The sequence below is a fragment of the Scatophagus argus genome, chromosome 10 (assembly GCF_020382885.2).
Source record: "Scatophagus argus isolate fScaArg1 chromosome 10, fScaArg1.pri, whole genome shotgun sequence".
Taxonomy (NCBI): Eukaryota; Metazoa; Chordata; class Actinopteri; family Scatophagidae; genus Scatophagus; species Scatophagus argus.
The window spans coordinates 15,183,066-15,204,963 of NC_058502.1; the positions used below are offsets into that span (position 1 = coordinate 15,183,066).

The following is a 21,898-nucleotide window of genomic DNA, read 5'->3' on the forward strand; positions in this document are numbered from 1 at the left end:
ACTGCAGATTTATGTTGCAGCTGCTGCATCAGCATCATTCAGTCCACAGTCCATGAACTGGTTGAAATGGAAAAAAAGAAAAACAACCTTATTTTTATTCCTCCAAGACTAAATACTGATTATCAATATTCAAACTTGAACATCTAAAAGACTGAAAAGAGTGCTGTAATGAAACAAAATAGTTCAATAAAAATCAGTCTGTGATTGGGTTCTGTATGAAGGTAATCACATCTATAGCAGCTATTATGTTGCCTAGTTGGAGCCGAAACACAGAAATAAGAAAATCGGCGTGTGGGTGAGCAGTCAGGGTATGGTGGGCGAATAGAAACAAAGAGAGCAGCACTTAATAGCAGCCTCTCACAGGCTGAGATGACTGCCTGGAGATAGAAACTCTGCAGCGTGAGGCAGGGAGACGCTGCATTTCAGACAGCCAGACGTGCTTCTGCTTCCAGCCAAATCCAACTCAGCCTGTCTGAACAGCTTTTGCAGTGCTGGAGGGAGAGCCATCGCCGGCCCCAGGGGAGAGGGCGAAACTGAGCTTCACCGACACGTAAACCTAACACCACCTGTCTGTCCTACATATACACATTCTTTAAAAAAAAATTAAACCCAAAAGATTTTAAAATGTTTGGCATCACAAATGAAGACAGTCACATAGGTGCTTATCTGTTTTAAGTTAATTTTGATGTCATCTTTAAGGAGTGATGAAGAGGCGAAGATGAAAGCTGGTGGAAAAAAAAGAAGGGAGGGATGAATGAAGGCAGGCTGCTGGTATCCAAGCAGCTGTATGACTAGCCTCAATGGATTTGCTGCTCCATACTCCCTCCGTCGCCTCTCTGCTCTCAAACACCTCTAAACCCTGTGTGTCTGAGCGTGACATGTCATCTATATCTTTCCATTCCACTCCATTTTTACCTTTAATTACCTCGCTTTCTCTCACCTCCTGCTCCATCTCTGCAATCCATCATCCCTTTGTTATCTTCTCCTCATTTAGCAATCCCTTCCCACTCGCCAGCTTTCAATGTCATGCTGATTTGTAATCTGCATTTGGGGAATTAAAAAATATACAGCCTGTCTGTCAGACAAAATGGAAACCAACGACAGCTTAGGCAGGCATTGTCAGCATGAAGTGGGCTAGGTGCAAGCTCAGCGCACTACAAAACTATCCCATACTTTGCATTAACAAAGGTCAGTGATTAATGAGTAAATTGTATCAGTTAAACTAGACTTTATAAACATGAGGTTGGGAAGTAAAAATACACAAAGTGTATACTGACTGTGTGATAATACAGTATGATGATAACAGTAAATGTCTGTTTTGTCCAGTCTTGTGGAAAGAAGGAAGTGAATAAAATTCAATAAAAGTAAAATATGGAGTTATATAGTGTATGTCTATCCCTCATTACGCTTTATTTTAGTCCACCTTCTTTCCTATGATGTGGACATGAAAAGACCAATAGAGGGAGCTCCTGTGCTTTTATCCCCCTGATGAATGGGTGTCTGGATATAAAGCATGACATCATGTGCTCTGTACATCCTGTGAAACACCACAACAACCTATTTTCATTTTACAAGAGCCTCTCCAGTTTCTACATAGATGTGATGTGCTGAGCAGGCAACAGCGTGTGGAGGCTTTGCGATGGGAAAAGCGCACAGAACGGCTTTGTCTTCTGCAAACAAAACCTCAGGAAATGAGATCTTATGGAGAATCACTCTGTACCTTCTGCAGGTCATATAAAGAGAAGATGAGAGAAAAGCAGATGTCAAGCTGATGTCAATTCACAAAAATCCCCCTTTCTGAGAATTGGTACCCCTTAACTCAAGAAATCCACTCAGCCTCAAAAACAAAGAAACCACTGAGGAGGAAAAAAAGAGTGTCAGACTAAGATTAGCTCTGTGTGTAATACCTCATTGAGTCTAATCTGAGCCAGCAAGCAGATGGTACATTAAACAACAACAGGCCAGATCTGTGAGATGACAAGATGACGGGATCAGATCTGATGCTAGGTTCATTCAGACCACTGCACAGGAGACATGAGAGAGGGGCAGAGCATCCCAACTCCCCATGAACAGCCTACAGATAACATGGACTCTGGCGTTGTATTTCACAGTAATGTGAGAATAAAAGAAATAAAGAAAAAAGTCCCTTGAGCATAAACATAATTTAGTCCATTACTTAACACTTAACACTTGCCGTTCAGAGCCCTGCAGTGCTTCGATGTGTCACTGCTTCATATGCTGTAAGTCCTTTTGACAGGGAGTGAACTCAGTAAAAGCCTTATGAGTGATGGATGGTTGGGATGGTGAGCACTATGCTTCTGTTCTGCACACCTGTCGGTAAAACAGCTGCTAACTCAACGGTCCTGCAATAAGCCAATGTGCTTCAGTCCACTGAGGTCTGACTGTATTATTCAATAAATCATTCATTTCCACATTACAGATGGCACATACACACATGCATTCACTCCATTTCCCTTATCCCCTCCTCTGTTTCTCCCCTGTGCAGTAGTGTGTCTGAGATATAAATAAAACACATTAAAGAGGAGCACTCTTGCTCCGTTTTTTTCCCCCTTTACCTCTAACTCTGTCTTCCTTTCATCCACTGATATTCCTGAGTTAACTACTGCCGTGTGCTCTATTTCAACACTGTCACCAGCTCATGATCCCGGCGCGGCAGTCGTGTCCTCCTTCACACAGAACAAAACATCACCCCACCAGCCTCCCAGCGGCACCTACTGCACTCATTGCCTAATTCTGGTTCCCACAGGCCCTCCTGAAACACTACTATGTTTAATCCATACATACTGCACTGTAGCTGAGGCACGCAGAAACACATGTGCCTGCGCACATGCGCCAATTCCTTCATCCTTATTTACATCTCAAAAGCAAACAACAACAATGATGGGGTGCTCAGTTGGAGTTACTGAATTTTATCGCTTGAAAAGGTTGGAGGCACCATAACAGAGTAAAAAAAAAAGCAAAAATGCATCAAAAACTGATCATGGTAACAGAACACAATGTCTCACAGAGATTTGTCAGGCTTTATCCAGTAACAATGAGTGACATCAAAAATTAAAAGTATTACCACAGTATACCACAATATTACTCACTGGTGATTAGATACTGCAGAATAAATCAGACTGCACCTACAATGAACATTTATGTTGCACAAAAGGCCAATTTAAAACCATGAATAAATAAAGAACTACACACTACAGCAAAGCAGAGGCAGTTGGGGCTTGTCTTTCAATACAGTGATTTCCCTGATTTTCTCTGAGCGGTAAAGCAAGTTAAGTCAAACTCACATGTGTTCTTGAGAGGGACAGGGGGTCTGTCCTTGCTCCATGGACTCGTTGGCTCCCATCCTTGGCTAAGTCTGGCCCCCCTGCCCCCCCAGCCTGTTCCTGCCCTCCAGCCACCCTCCACATCCACCTGCTCCCCCAACAAAAACACCTTCCGCTTTTGCTCTGACCGTGGCAGAGGAGGCTGGCACCCTGTGTCAGAGGAGGTGAGCACTGGCTGAGCTTTCTGTGCTGCAGTGCAGAGGACGGGCTCGCATCAGGAGCAAAGCAGTGGATTATTCAGGGATACTGACTTTATGCACGGCATCCTTGAGCCCCTGCTCATCTATGGACTGTGAATATTCCTGTTTATCATCTATTGGCAAAATGATGCAACATCAGGCAGAATGAACTCTCCAAGAACAAAATGTCAGGAACAAAATAATCCAAAACAAAAAGGCTGAAACAATAATCCTTCGTTCTTGCCGTCTTGCATGAGTGTCTGAGGTGCCTCCTCTCTGTTTGGTAGCTGATATTGCTGAGCTGTGTTGCTGCTCTCATTGCTCCTCCCCCCTCTCTCCTCCACCGTCTCCCCTGATTCCAAGCTCCTGTGCCTTTAAAAAGACAAGCAGCTTTTTCCTCGTCCGCGACTATGCAGGGGAGCCAAACAATAGCAGACCCCTCGAAAAAACACTGATTATCGGGTGTTTTCTCTGTCACTCTTTCTGCCCCCTTCTTCCACCCTCCCACAATAACAGTTCCCCTCTGCTTTTCCTTTTTCCTGCCAAGAGTCCCCTCTTTCACCCAGTGAGGGGCATAACAAAAATGTCATTTTTATGCCTCCTTTTCACACAATGGAAGCTTCCAGCACTCAGCGTGGCCAAGAGTGATGCCTGAGAAAAACAATGGACTCTGAAAAACTAGTGTGCGTGTGTGTGTGTATTATTCAACTCACTCGTTCAAGCCAGTCCACAAGTAACTTTGTACCAGTACACATTATGAGCCCAAAAAAGACAAAACTCAAACATATAGCACATAATATTTTTTCCAGTATCCGATGAGAAAAAGAACGCTGACAATTAAGTCTTTCAGAGACTCAGAATATTGAAGATATGAATATATATTTTAATTATGCAAGCTTAATCTGGAGGTGTCACTGCTAAACAGGCAGGGACATAATGCCTCCTGATATACGGGCATATCTATTTCTAAATGAATAAGGTCTCTAATGTTGAATCCCTGGGCAGCAGGCTGGCTCGGTGATCTAATTTACTGGCACTCTGATCAAACCTTGAATTGCATCACAGACCAGAAGAGCAATAGTGATATTCTGTCTAGAAAAGTCTTCCTATTTCTCTTTTCTTTTAGTCACCTGTGTGTGACAGACACAATGTGTTCTTCAAAATGGAAATAAGAGCAGGAACAGGTTTTTCCTGTTGAGTGTCAGGGAGCAATGGGGAAAGAGAGGTGCTGGAAATATGAGAATACATCTATTGTACACTCATGGGAAAGTGGGGAAACTAGGACTCACTACAATAGCAACTCCAGCCTGCAGCATAAGCTTGATGTATACAGGTTTCAGGTATCAAACCTTAGCCTGTGTGAACTAAAAAGATTGAATGAAATGCAAACACATAATCCAGTGTTCATGTCCAAGCTAACACCACAGTTGAAAAGGGGAGTGTTTGCATGTAAACATGAAGTCCATTAGCTGATCACAAAGAATATCGATGCCATCCTAGTCTCGGATAGGTCAATTGATCAATGTTTCACAGCCCGGGGGGACAAGTAAAAATGCTGCCCACTCACAACTCCCACCCACACAGACCCCTGCTCAAGCAAAAATATTGATCTCTGCCATCATCCAGACCCCCATACCAGTTCAAAGACATAACTAGGTCATCAAAGCATGTATGTCCGAAGTAAATGTTCCTGTTCCACTGAAAGAGTGACATAAACATCCTTTCTGTGTTGCTGCTTCTAGAGTCTAGCTTTGAACTGCAGTTTCAACTGTGGACTGAAGAAAATGAAGAAATAAAAAATTCATCAGACTCAGGCACTGGAAGATGAGGCTGTGGCAGTTTTTCTGAAAGATTCATAATGGCGCTCAAGAGGAATTGGGGTCACTACGATCCACATACGTGTAGCCTGCAACAGTTTGAATATTATTGTGTGTGTATCCACTGTGATGGTGCATAACAGTCTGTGGCTTTAAGGGTGTGGGTTGCAGCTTTGTGGGAAGGTTTGTAAAATATTTTTTTTCCTTAACAATGTGGCAGTAGAAAAAGTATAAGCACTTCATACTTGTGAAATGGGTTTTAGTTGCCTAAAAAATACAAAACACAGGCCAATAGTTAAGTCTTACATAAGTGTGACTTCAGAAAGGGGGGATCTGTAGTAGCGTGTTGTTGTTGTTATTGCTAAAATGAAATTTGAGAAATTTGAGGGAAAGTTTCAAGTTCAAATTGTTTGGCTTGATCATAAGCACAGTTTCGAAGATTGTCAGAAGCTCAAATTAAACAAGGGGAACAAACAATATGCCCCTTAATCTTGTGCAGAATAACTCAGAGACCCAAGATGATTTAAACAACCTTAAGCAAGAAAGAAACAGAAACCTCAGTAAATACCACAAAAAGGGGACCCCTTTCAACGGCAAATTATAGGTACTGACTTAATGTGATAACGAAACAGCAAATGAAAGATACACAGTGACAATGTGGCTGATCGGAACCGGAGGACTTGTGAAAAATACACAGCAAAAATGTAGAACTAAACTGAAAATGTGGTTCTGTTTCTGTAAGTAAAAAAATGCTTTAAACAGAATACAAATTTTTCTGTAAATATGAAATTACTCTTTCCGTTGTTTAAGTCAATGTAAGCTACAAACTCCAACTAACAAAGCAGTTCTGCAAATTGACAAGCAATTCCAAGATGTGTTTTGGGGAATCCTGATTTTAGATTTTTGTGATATTTGTGCTGGTTGCAGACCTGCCACTCTGCTGAACAGCTGCTGATCAGGCAGGATAAGAGCCTGGAGCTTTGCTTTTCATCATCTGCCAAGAAAGGGCTGCATTCCTCCCATAAACAATCACTCGTGAGATTAATTTCCTCAGGCTGTGTCTCCAAAACGTCCCCTATAAGACTTCTTCTGTCTGCATTTCGAGTACACCTTCTAAAAGCATACTTTGAGATTCAGTGGCATTCATTCTCTTTTTGTCATAAATGACAAAAGCAATCAGTGAAGGGATCAGAGCACTTCAATGGGAGACAAAAAGACCAATCCAGAGGAACAAAGGCTTAGATACCCATCAACACTGTATCTCAGTCGCAGACATGTTGTGGTAGCATGAGATGACAGGGAAAACACATTTGTCACAAACACAGGTAAATGAGAAGGGTTAACTGTTAACATGGTGTACCCTGCAGAATGCAATGCTTTCAGTCTAGCCTTGTCTAAACTGTCAAAGAGAAAGCAAGTTATAAAATACATTACAAATTAAGTAGAACGTGGAGGAGCTGAATGGTGAAGAGGTTTTCAGGGGAATCTGGAAAAACAAAAGACCCGCCAGGCTCTTTACTTTTTAGTTGTCAGGGATTATCTTCATCGCAGAAAGCATGTGTAGAAAATGTGTGGGAGACACTGACAGCTTAATTATTTTTGAATAATTATTTATTCAAAAAATGAAGCACATCTTGTTTTAGATTTTTTTGTTTGTTTGTTTGTTTTTTTACCCACAGGGTGATTTAATAATTACTCACGCACTTTTCAATGAATCATTCAGAAAAAGCACATAAAATATTTGATTCAAATTACTCACAATTTGACATGGTGATGGAAGCCAATTGTTTTAATGTCTAACAAGCTGAATTCTCCCTGGAAGAATTAATACATAAAGGTTCTATGTTTTAGTGTTCCTTGCACTGCATATGATGGTTGTACTGAACTGAATGCACAAGATTGAAAGTACAGTTTATAACCTGCACATGTTGACAGTCATGCCTCTGTGTGCCTGCAGGCAAACGGAACAATCTGTGATCAGAATCAGAATATTCAGTCCATGTTACTGTGTTTGTACACTTCTAGCGTCAAACAGTCCTCTCTGATATCCTAAATAATATCACAACACTACGCTAACCAATCCTTCTGAATGTTCTGGTCCTCTCTGAGCAAAGGATTCATTCAGAAAGCCAAATACTATCAAATCACATTGTGTAATTCCAAACAGGAAACAACATTTCTTCAGTACAGCAGTGAAGCTTAGTGAGAGAAATGAAAGCTGGTGTGTCTCCCTGTGTTATACCTGCAGCATTCAGACAGCAGAGTGCAGACACATGCTGACAGTCCAACATGAAGACAGGGCTCTGTGAAGGGAAAACACCCTCTGCTGGTTGCAAGGAACGGTGCACTGTGAAAGCGGCTGAGTCATTCCCTCTTGTAAAGTCTAAGAAATAATCTGCCAAGCCAAGAAGGACTGCAGAGGAATGCTAAGTATCATTAGCGGCGAAGCTGCACTAACAGCAAAGTATGGGTGAACATTTAAATGTGATCAGCATCAGTATTATGAATGAAAATCATTGAGCTCATGCGAGAAGAAGGGTGCTACACACACAGCTCAAATGGTGAGAAATTAGCCATAACACATGAAGTGGTTATGATGGTGCATATTGTGCTAATTGTGAAAAAGTGGTGTGTAATTGCTCTACTTTATCTTGTAATGTTTAAAAGATCCACACATAAGCACTTTGCCTTGATGCCTTTACTATATCCACCATTAACAAGCCACAATTATATATTGGAGTTTCCATGACCACTAAGTTCATACATTCATTACCAAATCCTATGAGTCCATGTGGGAAACATGCATAGCAATGCCAATCTGTAATTTCATGAGGTTGTAAGATTGCTGAAATAGCAGAAGAAGACAGTTGCTCTGGATTTCATTATGGCAATATTGTTTTATGTATGTTTATGTGGTGAGCACTGTCAGTTCCTCATAGGGGCAATCAAACATTTAAGCAATTTTGTTCATTAGAGTTAGATGAGAAGATTGATTCCACTTTTATGTCTGTACGATAAAGCCAATAGCTGTTTAGCTTAGCTTAGCACAAAGTCTGTAAACAGGCAGCAACAGTTAACCTGGTTCTGTCCAAAGATAACAAAATTCACCTCAAAGCACCCCTAAAGCTCACTTATTAGCCCAGTATATCTTGTTTAGTCCACACAAAGGGTAAAAAAAATGGAAATTTTCCTTTTCACAGGGGATAATGTGCCATACTATTTCTTATCTGGGAACAGTCATCAGGCAACCAGCAGAAACTACGGGTTAGTTTCCACGGCGAGCCAAGAAATGGTCCAGCACATATATATATTATATATATATATAATATATATATAGTAAATATAGTATATAATATAGTGAACTCCTCCTTTAATGGAGAATAAGGAAACGTAATGTATGACTACATTTCCAGTAGTTTCTATCTGTGTTCTGAAGAATCAATATCTACAAGATAACTCAGAGTGCCAGATGTCGATTTAATGCTGTAACTCGACCTGAACTTGGGTTGAAAGGATAAGGGCATGGCTACTTTTCGTCAAGCAGGCTAAAGGGACTAGTGTCAGCGCTGGACAAATCTACTGCAAGGTCTGACAAACAGCTCAGTGCAGAGAAAGACAACTTGCACACATTTGTACATCACATTGTTAAACATAACAAACAATGAATGATTCATTACTATTATTATTAAGTTCACAGTGAAATGACTTCATGTTCAGGTTCATTAGCAGTGACAGTCAGGCAGAATTCATACCTTACAAGGGGGTAGCAGGGTGCAGAAGCAGGGTCCTCAGACTGATAAGCAGAAGGTACAGGAGGGGAGGCAGGGACTGGAGGAGGAGGAGGAGGAGGAGGATGGTGGGGAGATGCAGGTGGGGTTGGTAGAGCCTCAGGTGTGTGCCTTTCTGGGGGAGTGGGAGGAGGAGTGGGGAACTCAGTAGTGTCTTGGAGGTAAGGTGGGAGGCCAGGCAGGAAGTGGTTTTCGGAGGCAGGAGGTGGGAGAGAGGCAGGGGCACAGTGACCTCTCTCAGCCTGCTCAGTTTGGGAGAGCCTGCAGCAGAGGAAACACAAAACATCAACAGACAAAAAGAAACTTACCTCAAAGCAGAGAAAGGTGGAGAACTCTGCTCTGTGCTGTCACCTAAACCTAGCAGTGACCTGAAAAATATAATGCTCACTCCAACCATCCTAAAGATGCTTTGTCATTTAAATAACATGAAATTGAAAATGTAAGTCGTCTCATCAGTCCGCTTACACGATAGTCCATGTTTCCCTTGCTTGCTCTACTTGCGCTCTGCAGTGAAGTAGCATGTCTGAGGGTGTCTGGCTCTGTCATCATTGGCCACCTGGTGGACTGGATTTGGCGCTGATCCAGGCCCTTCTTATCAGGAGTGGTAGGCTCTCTAATCTGACAGCCAATGCGATGGACGCCCATGCAGCTGTTCCCCACTTGGGGCATGCCTTCTGTTTAGCTCTAAAAATACCCCGGTAGCCTCTTCTGCAGAGTAGGCCTTTACAATACCTCCATCATCCAAAACACATTTACAGTACTCAAGCATCGAGTCAACTCGTCTGCTGAGCTGCACTATCCAAACATCTCTTCCAGCTCATTTCAGACTGAAACTGAGCTCTGTTATTCTCCATCTCTCTCTCCTGTAAAGTCAGAACATAATAACATTTAATGAGGGCGTGTGCTTTTCTTAAGGGCGTAGCAAGTTAAAGTTCATATCCAACACCGGTCTGGTTCCTGTCTTTGCATTATAGGCACAGAATTTTATAATTGATTCGAGATGGTGGCATGAGGAGGAAAGATCTTACAGTTCTATATATCTGAATTTTTATTGGTCCCATTCCTCTCATTACAAATCCTCAGTCAGTGACTTACACCAGCAGGCCAAAGCTATACATATGTCAGCATCTGTGGCCAACTTGGAATATGCAGACTGGAAATAGAATCAAGTCACAACATAGTCTAAGCGAAATAAGACTCACTACTGCCTCCAAAGATGGACAAAAATGCTATGAAGCAGAAAGAAAAATGAATCAGACTCAGAGAGAAGAGACAATTCACCGGAAATGACTGTGGACAGCTGGGGAGCATGAAATATTTACCAGTTCAATAGCTTTTATTTTGGGATAATATCGGCTGAACAACAACTGGACAACAACTGGAACTTTCCAACTTGGCTCTTTTTCAACATATGATGTGTATGATCAAACAGAGTCTTGATTTACATAACAGGATGAACGCAACAAGCCAGAGAGGGCATGTGTGCTCTTTTCACATCAGTCTAGTTTCATTTTTGAGGCAGCAGTGTGCAGGGCTTTACTCAAGGACACCTCGTAAACAGTTTTTGATAAATCCAGATTTTACAAGGCCAGTCCAGGGATACATGCTGCTAATATTCTACCACAGTCCAGATTACAAAACCTATTCCCCAACCCCCACTTTTATAACCCTTAAATGAACAAAAATGACTGTGCTATGCTGTATTCAAACCATATATAGGTTTAGTGTCATCTACGGGAAACAGCTGGGCGCAAAAGACGGCAAGTCCAGGCAGGGTGTTTAATGATAAACAGAGAGACATAAACAAAACCAGCTGAAAGTACTGAGAAAAGTGGGTTGTTGGTTTTTTTTTTTTTTTTACAATGCTGTAATGATGGGAGGACTGTTTCTGTACTGCGGCCAGCAGCTAGTTCATACTGCTGAACCCAAACATACATACTGCACATTCAAGAACACACTATATACTGCAAGTACATTCTTCATAAATAGCCCAAGAACTCTCTTCTGCCACTACTGAAATTAAAAGACTATTTAAAAGCAGTCTGTTGTGATTGAATAAATGACAGACATAAGATTACCCACTTTACTTGCACCAGAGAAGTCATATGAACCTACAATTGCCATGACAACTAGTCTATTTACAGTACAATGTGGGCTATAGCACATCCTACTTCCCATGTACTTTGAAAATATGGATGACAAATATCCAACATGCCAGGCTTAAGACTCACAGGCATTCCTATAGTGTTTCCTGACTAAAAATGACTTTTTATTCTTAATACAAATAGTTGTGTAGAATTTATTAAAATCTATTTCAATGGCATTTTCATGCCATGTGTCATATAGGAAGCAAGCCAGTAACCATTTTGTTCATTAGTAGCAATTTTACCATGCCAACAAGGTTTTTGGAAAACACACAGTCAGTAGGTAATCATTAGTTTTACTACCACTGTCTCTTGCCGCTAGCTTTCAATCAGGCAGCTTCCATATCGAGTAAGGGAGAGGAGCTCAACATGCTCTAACCTGTACCATTTTTTCAAACACAACGCACAACATTTCACAACTTTGTTCCCTCTTTTTCCACCTTCCCTCCCTTCGTCTCTCCATTTGTCCCTCCCCTCCGCCCATCTGGTGAGGTCAGCAGAGGCAGAGCGTAATTAGCACTAGTTACCTACTGACCATCTGCTGCATCCACCTGGAGGGACTTAAACACAAACACCTAGTGCAGACACACACCCATAGAAGAAAATAGGGCAGCTACTTCTTGTCAACTCACCCACGTGATTTCAGCCACAGAGGAGTCCATCACACAACTTCAGATCTAACTACAAAGTAAGTGATGGAAGGGTCTTCTGTTGCTACACTCCAAAACACCAGAGCCGTTAAGTGTACATCCCAGTCCTTCCCTCATCTGTCTGTGACTCTGTCATACACACTCATGCCACAGCACATGCTCAAGTGTTTCTCTGAACTCTGGCTTTTGTTCCACCCTGTCTGGTCTGTGCAAATGACTTCAGTGGGGCTGGAGTGCCTGCCCAAATTCCTCCCACAACAGGCTTCAGTTCACAAAGCCACACAGACAGAGCAGGACTGACAGCTAGGACAGCCTCCAGGGGGGGCGGGGAAAAACACACACACACACACTCACACACCAACCACCATGCCACCAGCCATATTTCTGTCACATATATGCCAGTGTAACCTTATCTATTGATGAAATCTATAGTGGAAATAGCACTGTCCTCCTCTCTCCTGCCATGAACAAACCTTTATGTCTCAAACAGCAGTGATGGGACAAGTGTTGTGACTGACAGGCAGCAAGTGCTACTGTGGCATGTGGGGTGGCTGCTGGGTATGCAGCAAACGGCAGGAGAGGAGTCGGGAGAGAGTGACAAATACGAGAGATAACTGAGGAAGCTGAGAAAAGCCATTGTTGAGTGAAAAGAAATCAGCAGCAATTATTTAATTTGATTAAACTGTCCCAGAGACCTTCTTAATACACCAGGAAAACACTGCTTTCACAATCCACAATGAACACTGATGAAGTTTTTGGTAAAAGAATGACATACATGGAAAGTAGTCCAGCTAGAGCTGTAAAAATGCTTAAAAAAATACTGATTGCCCACACGGAGGTCGAGCTAAACGACACGCTGATTTACTATGTGTATTTAACACAGGAGTCAGGAGTTTCAACAACGAGGGTTCACTGCCATTACATTAACCATCAAGACAGACTCTTTCTCATTCATCCAATAAGACACTGTTAAACCGCTGCAGACAGCAGCAACCGGCCAGACGCCCTCAAGGTGTCTGAAAGCCAAACAAAGCCACCAAGGGGACTATCTAAGCGCATGGAAATCCATTATAAATGTGCGATAGACAGAGCCGCTGAGCTTTAAAGCACACAGACCCCTGAGATTCCCCATCTTACAAATAAGCTAGCTGCAATATAATGTCTCCGATACATCACTGTAATGGAAATGTTATGATAGGATATAGGAAAACTTAGGTCTAAAAGGTAATATAGTCATCTTGATGTCTGGTTTCCTGTTGAAAAATTAGCCAACTACAAAATTGTCAGTCTACTCTTAAAACTGTTACTTACTAGTAAAAATGCTATTTTGTATATTATGCTATCCTCAGATTTTAGTTGTTTTTTTAATCTCTCGGTTCCTTGACAGCAGCCTTGTAGGAGTGGGATAATGGAACAATGAAAGTTGTTCTTGTTTGCTGCTGTCACGAAAAACCAAACTTAAAAAACTTACTGATCTCATTGCCAAAACACTGCTTGTAATTTATTGTATATTATTAGAATGATTTTACAGAGACACTCACCATCCGTCCTGTAGCTCCTCAGCAGGATAGTGCACTGTTTGTGACACTGCAGTTTCCTCAGCTGGCACTGTAAATGGCTCCTCAGGTGGTCTCTCTACAGGTTTCTCCACTAGCTTTTTCACTGGTTCTAGTAGCTCTGTTGTTGTCTTTGCTGGCTCTGGTTCCTCATTTTTCAGTGGTTCTTGGAGCTCTTCTGTGCTTTTTGTGGGTTCTAGGACCTCATCTGGCTCCTTTGCTATTTCCGAAGAAGATAATGGCACCCTTTTTGGTTCTGAAAGTTCTTCTGGAAGCTCTTCTTCTTTCTTAGTTGGTTCTGAGAGCTCTTCTTTTGTTGTTTCCTCTGGAAGCTCTACTTTTGTGCTCTGTATTGGTTCTGGGAGCTCTGTTGTCTTTTTTAAAGGTTCGGGAAGATCCACTGGCTTTTCCGTGTCACTTACAAGTGGAATCCCTGTTGTCTTCTCTCCTACTTGCTCTGGTGGTGGGATCTCCTTCTGTCCCAGAGGAGCAGCTATCTCCTCAGTCGGAGTAAGGAACTCTTGTTGAGGAGACTCCAGTGATGGGAGGGGTCTGGAAACACAATGCAAAAGAAGAGGGGGTTGGGGGTCTGTTGTTTAGTTTACAGCACATGCACAAAGAATGACTGACAAATGACAAATGTGTGTATGGATGTGTGAAGATGTGCTGTACTTATATGTGTGTGTGCGCGCGCCCATGTGTGCGTGTGTGTGTGTGTGTGTGTGCATGTTGTTGTTGCATTATGTTTAGTGTAAGAAAAGCCTCATTCTTGCCCTGGAGAGCAGAGATGTTGTCACAGCTGATGTCATCCTTTGAATATAAAGAGCTGCCTTACTTCCATTAGACTTCAACAGTCATCTGACCCAAGCCTGAGTCAATACAAAGTGCGGCTCTGTGTTTACCTCCTCATTCATATTCATTGTCACACTGCTTTCTGTAATATCGCTCCAAACAAGTCCTGGACATGGTGTTACTGGTATGCTAAGACGAAAAAAACTGCAGAAATCTCTTAATATTATTCATGTATTCATAATTCTCTCATCATAGGCTGAGTGACACAAACCCCAAACAGACAACACTTTCTCCTTATATTTTGATGGACTTGAGCAGATGGTATGTAACAGCATACTAACATGCCAGTTTGTGTAACACATTAAGAGGGAGCCCATGCTGACCTCCGCTGACCTTTTTAACACATGAACAAACAGCAATTTGGCATTTCGAGATAATCTGCATTGACCAATTGCTGAACTCATGAGGCAGATAAACCAAAAATACCTCCAGACATCTTTATTTAATAATGTGAAGAACAATGCAGTTGAATGATGTCACTTCTGACATACTGTCCCTCATTCTCCCTAAAATGCCAGTCACATTCATAAATCTATAGCAAAACCCAATGTATTTTTCTAGTTCATTAAAATAAATAATAAATAATAATAAAATTCCACCACAGTAGTGCCCCTTCTCAAAACCAAAATTTACTTGGTGAACTTATTTGGTTCCCAAATCATGAAAAATTTTAATTACAAAGTCTTACATCCTACAAAAATCCTTTACCTTACCAAAAAATAACAGTATAAACAGATATTTATACATTTTTTTTATTATAACTTTAAACCTCTGATGGGCCAAATTAAACCTTTAGGTGGCCTCTACTTTGGGCATCCCAGATCTAAAACATGTTTTATCAATGTGAAGTCTCATGTGTGCTCCTGTAATCATCCATTCTTAAGGCATTTTTCTCATGAAATAATTTCAAACGCACACACAAACATACACACTTTTGTGTTTACCTTGAGGTCTCCACCGTGTTCTCTTTACTCTGATAATCGGTTGCAGCTTCTTTTAGAGCTTTTATCCAGCTTGTATCTGGTTCTTGGGCTGTTAGTCCGGGTGTACAACTTTCCGACACATCTGCAGCCTCTGCATTCACAGACCCTTGTTCAACAGGAGAGACGCAGGCTGGAGCATTTTCAAGTGATCTTCCCTCAGACTGGCAGGCAGCAGCAACATGGTTTACACCAAAATCATGTTGGAGCTTTGACAGCAACGCCTGATCATGAGGCTTCTCTGACTTCATAGGGGCCGCAGGAGGCGTCAATGCAAAATCTTCACTCCCATCTACAGATGGGACTGCGACAACATAAGGAGATATTTTAATTGCTATATCACTGTCATTTTCTGTTGCCTTAGAAGGACCAGTTTTTCCTTCATGGTGAGTAACAGTAGTCCTGGGGCTACTGTTTGACACCACACTTTCACAGAGATCTGAAACTTTAATTGATCCCTTACTGCTATCTTTAACACTCCCACTTAGATTTATAAGCCCATTTTTTTCTCTTGCATCATTGTTTATAGCTTTTATCTCATTTTGTCCCTTCCCCTGGCTACTAGCTTTCTCTTTGTCCAAATCTGCTTTATCTTCTTTTGTGATCTCCTCTACATCAGGGCCTTTTATGGGTGCTCCTGGGCAGCTAAGGCTTTGTGTGGCTGAGGTTACATTGAAGCTTTGTAGCTCAAGAGACTCACACACTGTATCCTGAATTCCACACTTTTCATTTTCACTGCTGTTGCTCTTCACAGGCATGGCAGCATTGAAATCCTTGTCCACAGTTTCTGGTTGCCCAACAGGGTCTGGCAGAGTATTAAATATTTCTGTATGAATTTCTTCAGACTGGTTTGCACAGACGTCTGTATGAATGTCATGACTATCTGTGTTGACCTTTGATGAAACACAGACTCTAAAAGGTGAAATCTCATGTTCCTGTGATGCAGACTGAACAGATACAGCAGTGTTCTTTGTGGTTTCAGGTTTTTCATGTTGATCTTGACTGGCAGCTGATAGATTGCTTTGTTGCTGACCTTTACCACTCAAATCACTCACAAACTTGGAGTCTGGCATTAAATCTGTAGCTAACCCGACTACCCCTAACACAGGGCTTTTATTCTCATCCATCGCCTGTCTTGTCTCACCTGCATGAGAGCGAGCCGTCTTCATGTCAGCTATAGCATTTCTCTCAGCAGCCCTTCCGCTTTCATGTAACTCACTGGCAAGGTGAGGCAACGCATAAACCCTGTCAAGTGCAGTTTGCACTCTCTCTCCCTTCTCTGGACCCATCACTAGTTCGCTCATGCTGTCGTCACCTGTCAAGTCATCCCTGCTTTCTGATTGACACAAGCTCCCAACAGAGCCGTCTGCTTCCTCTGCCACTCCTTTCACCCCTGGAATCAGCGCTCGGGTCTGCCTGACCTGACTGTTAGTCTTTTCTCCCCCCTCTAAACAGCCACTTGACAATTCCTCTGAGGGATGTCTGGATCCCACTTGCTGCTGCTGTTGATTCTGTTGCTGAGCAAAACAATTTGGATCTGGTGTGTTTTGTGATTGGCTAAGAGCCTCTCTCAAATCTGTTGCCGTGTCCCTGTCAGAGCTGCGTTCCAGTGTTGCTGTCGTAGTTTGGCACAAACTCTGGTCATAAACAGTTTGAGGTTCACTACCAGACTCTACCTCAGCACTTAGCATGTCCTCAGATGACCCTGCAGGCCTGTCAGGAGATAAGGAAGAAGTCTCTCTCTGGCTTTCAGATGCAGTGCCACTCTCCTTTACCCCTTCCACCTTTACTGGTGATCCAGTCTTTTGTACTTTATGTTTATGTGTTGGTTGCAAGTTTCCAGTTTCCTCTTCAGCCTCTTTATCTGGCTCATTACTCTGTTGTGGTGTTGTGCCTGTCTTTCCTGTCTCCAGTTTACCACTGACTGCTGTTTCCTTTTGATTATCCATTGTTTGGCCCTCAACTTGTTTCTTGTCCTTTTCAAATAGCACTGAGGTCTGATCTCCCATTACATGTTTCTCTTTTACACTCTCTTGTTTAATTTCATCATAAGGCTCGCTGTTAGGCAGGTCAGAGCTGAGTGGGCAGCCGACAATAATGAGGTCATCCTTAATGGATGCGTCACAAATACGAGGTTCAATGCCCACTGAGTCTGGCTCAGTATGAGATGGAGAAGTTACATCGTCAGATCCACACTTCACGTCTACACGAGTTGGAGGGATTTCCTTGTGTGAAAATGGAATATTTACGTTATTAGTCACAGAATCCTCAAGTTCAATGTCAGACTGCACAGAATAATTTCTACTGTCCAGTTCTGGAGAAGTCTCATCTGCTTTAACACTGATGTCACCATGCTTCAGATTCTGGGCGAAAGACATTTTTGCCATTTCCCCACTCTTGTTGCCATCCACTTCTCCAGAGACTTTAGTGCTGCCACCATCAGCACTGCGGTTGTCTGGCTGCTCAGGAAGAGAGACATCACAGTCAGTAATGATCTCCAAGTGACTCAACATTGGGCCAGGAGGCAGCAGCACAAAAGTAGGGTTACTGGCACATTGCTCAATAACAGGAATTGACTGGTCAGAAGCTGTAACTTCTGAAGTTGAGTGAACAGTGGATCTCTCATTAGCTTTCAGAAGTTCTGTGGTAACCACTCCATGAGGTGGTGTTAGGTCTAATTGGATGGGAGGCTGTTGACTGCGGTCACTAGACTTTGACTGAGAAGAAGCTGTGCAGGTCACGGTCACAGTTCTAGGTTTTGAACTGAGGTCAGGGTCAGAAGAGTGCTGCCCATCCGGTGATTCAGCAGAGACATCATTTAAAGGCTTGCAGGTAACGTCATTAGATGGAAGCACAGAACATGAGGAAAGAGGATGTCGGTTACCTTTGTTTTCTTCAGGAATGACTGTACCGTCGCTCATTGAAGAAGGCTCCTGAAGTCGGTCAGACTCATCATGTAACTTATCTATCTCTTTCTCCTTTGACAAACACAGATTTACAGTATCCTTCTCTGTCTCTGCTTCTTCAACTGGTAGATGATCAGCCTTAGAGTTGGCACTTCCTGCCATTTGTGAAAAGACAAAACAGTCTTCATTGCTGGTCTGATCCATCTCATTGGGACATTGAAGCTGTTTTGAGCAGGCTTCAGTAACCAAATGTGAATCTACAGTGTTTGTCTCCATCTTTTTGTCCCCTGACTGAACTATGTTAATGTTTTCCTTGCTATCTTTTGTCCCTGTGTCTCCTTTATCCAACTGGGTATCTTTCGGTGGCTTTGTTAAGTCAGCTCGGCTCAGCATTGCTGGTTCATCCTTCATTGGAACCTCATTTGTTGGCATGTCTGGCTTCTTTAAGCTGAGGAAGTCTGGAAACGTATAGCTGGCCTCAACAACAGGATGGTGCAAACACTCATGTACAGTCAGCGGAGGCAAAGAGGCACAGTGCAAAGCCGGCACCGACATGTTCCTGAGATCCACAGAGGAACTGCCCTCTTGTTGGTCTGCAAAGTGAACTCTGTTGTGTCCACTGTCACATACATACACTCCCACTTCAGACATGGCAGGGCTACCTCTTTTGTAGAGGGTGGGGGCTTGGACTTGGAGTTCAGATGCACTTTCAGCTGTCCTGGCTTCTGTTGTGCTACTTTGAGGTTGGACCTGTTGATTGTTGCTCGCCTGAGGCTCAACTGGGATTTGATGTGAAGTAGTCAAAGGATGAAGTGAGTTTAAGGACAGGAAGACTTGGCTGTCGTTTCTATCTGTCTCTGTCTCTTCACAAGCAGACAGTCGTTCCTCTGGGATCAAATTCAATCTGAAATCAGTCCTTACCCCTCCGTTTGTATTCCGGGAGCCCTGTTCATGGTACGTTGGGAGAGGTGAAATTACTGCGCCATGCTGCTCCTGGCAGGGGTGAGAGAGACGATCCTTTTCGGCGCAGATGCTCTCAGCGATGGTAGCAATCGGCTCACTACAGCTCTGTGACTTCAGCTGTGACTCGGCAACATTGGTGGGTGGACACGTCTCAGTCTCGACTGATGACACCCCACTAGCAGAGCCTTCTGGCTGGCTGAATGAACTGTGCTCTTTAGCCAGCCCTCCTTTCTTTTCCACCTCCTCTCCTCCTCCTCCCTCTCCTGCTCTCTCCAATCCGGCAGCACTGTGATTCTGACAATCAGGACCAGTGAGTAGCCCACAGGGAGAAGTATTGATATAGGCTTCTAACCGGAGTGGCTCCTTTTCTCTGGCTCCCTCTTCAGCTGATGACATCTCTGTGCCTCTACTGCGAACGGTTGTCTCTCTCTGTCCCTTCGTTTCAGTCTCACCCGAGTTGTGTGGCATTTTGCTGCTGCAGCTTTCCTCAGACACAGCCTGTCTCTCTTTGGCCGAGAATGCAAGTGAGCATTTTCCCTGTGAGCAGATTAATGAGAGCTGAGGAAGGCTGTCCAGGAGCCCTTCTTTGTCTCCGTATGCAGAGCTGAGGCACTTTTCTATTCCTCCCAAATCTTTCTCTCCTACTGCTTCCTCACTCTCTGCAATTGCTACAGTAGCTACTCTCTCCGGTGAATCACGCCTCACACTTTCTCCCTCTCCCTTGCTTTCTATCACTTCTGGCATCGTGGGTGTTGTCAGTGGCAACGCAGCAACCACCACTAAAGCCTCTTCAAGGGCGCTCTCCACGCCACTTTCTCCCACACAAATTCGACTGTTGGAGAGTGGGCTCCAATTTTCCTGTGCGAGTATAGCTGATTCTGAGGTAACTACAGCCTCCTGTGTTTGTGCATCTGACCTCTTATCAGCAGAAGCAGCTGGATTGATAACTGTAGTTTGGGCATATGTGATGGGTGTATTTTGGTTGTTAATAACACCTGCGGTTGTGTGTTGGCTCCGCTGTGGGCTTTCATCGGAGCAGTGATTCATGCCACATGGGGCATACGGATGGTTGTGGTTATCTGAGTGATGCGGCCTTTGTGAATGAGTCTGGCTGGACGCAGGTGAACAAGCTGAGTCAGTAAGATGATCCTGCCTGCTATGAGAGGATGAGAGTGGGGTGCTGGAGATGGGCTTTTCCTCAGGACTCAGCTGTTGCTTGTAGTCAAACCCATTATCAAGCTGTTCCCCACAAATCACAGTGTCTGCCAGTGACACTGATTCTATATTTGCCATTGAATCTGTGTGATTTCCTGTATTCATGAGTGACACAGCTTGTAAATCATTTTCAGCTACTGGGTTTTCTTTTCGCTCAGTCCCTTTGTTCTTCTCCTTATTTTTCTTTTTCCTTTGTTTCTTCTTTTCTTTCTTCTTTGCCTTATTCTCCAGCTCAGCCTCTTTGTCACCCGGTGAATTCATCCATTTGTCTGTTTTTGACCCCTGCCCTTGCTCAGTGTGGCTGTTTACTTTGGTCTGTGTCTCTGACTGCATATTTGATAATGCATCTTTATCCTTTAAATGAATATTACTGCACTCCGGAGTTTCATTAACTGAATCGTCTTTCTTTTCAACAAGAGAAACATTAATAAAAAACTTACCACTATAATTTTCTTTCTTTATGTCTACAATCTCTGTTATTGCCTTTGTGCTTTCCTCCCTAATCACAGTACTACAATCTAAAGTGCCATTTTCCTCCATGTCTGCATTAGAATCAACATGTTCCCCTCTTAAACCATCTCTCTGCTCATTGAACACAGCATCTTTTTCTTTAAATGATCCTGTTGTTGTTTCTAATTGTGTATGCAGGGCTGGTTCCTTCTGCGTTTCTATCGCTGTTTCCTTTTCTGGCTTAATCTCTGGACATTTATCCAAGCTATGTGCTTTGATTTCACTGTTTGTCTCTGATGCCCCAGCACTACTCTCAGTGCCCAGTATGTAATTCCTAAAACTAAACACAACTGTATCCTTCTGGCTGTTTGCTGCCTCACTGTTTCCATGTGTATTCTTGTTTCCATGGCCCCCATTGCTATGTCCTGGCTGGACTATGATTGGAGGCAGTGACGATGACTCATTGGACTCATTAACCACCACTTTTCCAGTTTTCTTCCTTACATCATTAATCGTCTCAGGCACCGTGCTGGAGGGTTCTGTGGAATTAAGTATGCCCAGTGAGGCCATTTGCTCTTCACATTCCTGGAAGGCTTCTTGGAGTTCCCGGTCTAGCAGCACGGATGGGGGAGGGGTCAGGGGTCGGACATGTGGGTAAGGGGCGGCGGCGGGCCAAGGTGATGGCTGGGTATCTATGAGAAGTGGGTCGCTGTCATGTAGCCTGAGATGAGGGTAGGGTGACAGAGTTAAGCATCTGGACTGACAGGCAGACAGCTGGTCATAGCATGCTGCCACAGAGCACTGCTACTGGCAGAGCAGAAGCCCATGCTCAGACACTGCACTCACAATATGCACACACAACACACAACCGTGCTAGAGATGCCACTTCGGAAATGTTCGTTCCCCAACAAGAAATAATACCAGCTGTTTATAAGCATATGGTTGTTAATGAACATGCAGGCCTATTCATACACACCAAAACATCTAATTTATTTAGACATGACACTAACTAACACTAGCAACATCACCTCTAAATATCTCGGACTATGCCATG

At 43.1% G+C, this 21,898-nt stretch overlaps 1 protein-coding gene across 8 annotated transcripts in view; it reads right to left on the reverse strand.

Moving 5' to 3' along the window:
* Positions 1-21,898, reverse strand: part of tacc2 (transforming, acidic coiled-coil containing protein 2) — a 50,001-nt gene that overhangs the window by 17,514 nt on the left and 10,589 nt on the right. For all 8 annotated transcript variants that reach the window (XM_046402364.1, XM_046402370.1, XM_046402367.1 and 5 more), the window contains 3 exons: positions 15,275-21,565; positions 13,464-14,030; positions 9,093-9,389 (listed from right to left, as the gene is read on the reverse strand). In XM_046402364.1, coding sequence (XP_046258320.1) covers positions 9,093-9,389; positions 13,464-14,030; positions 15,275-21,565 — 7,155 coding nt within the window. The remainder of the gene's footprint in view (positions 1-9,092; positions 9,390-13,463; positions 14,031-15,274; positions 21,566-21,898) is intronic.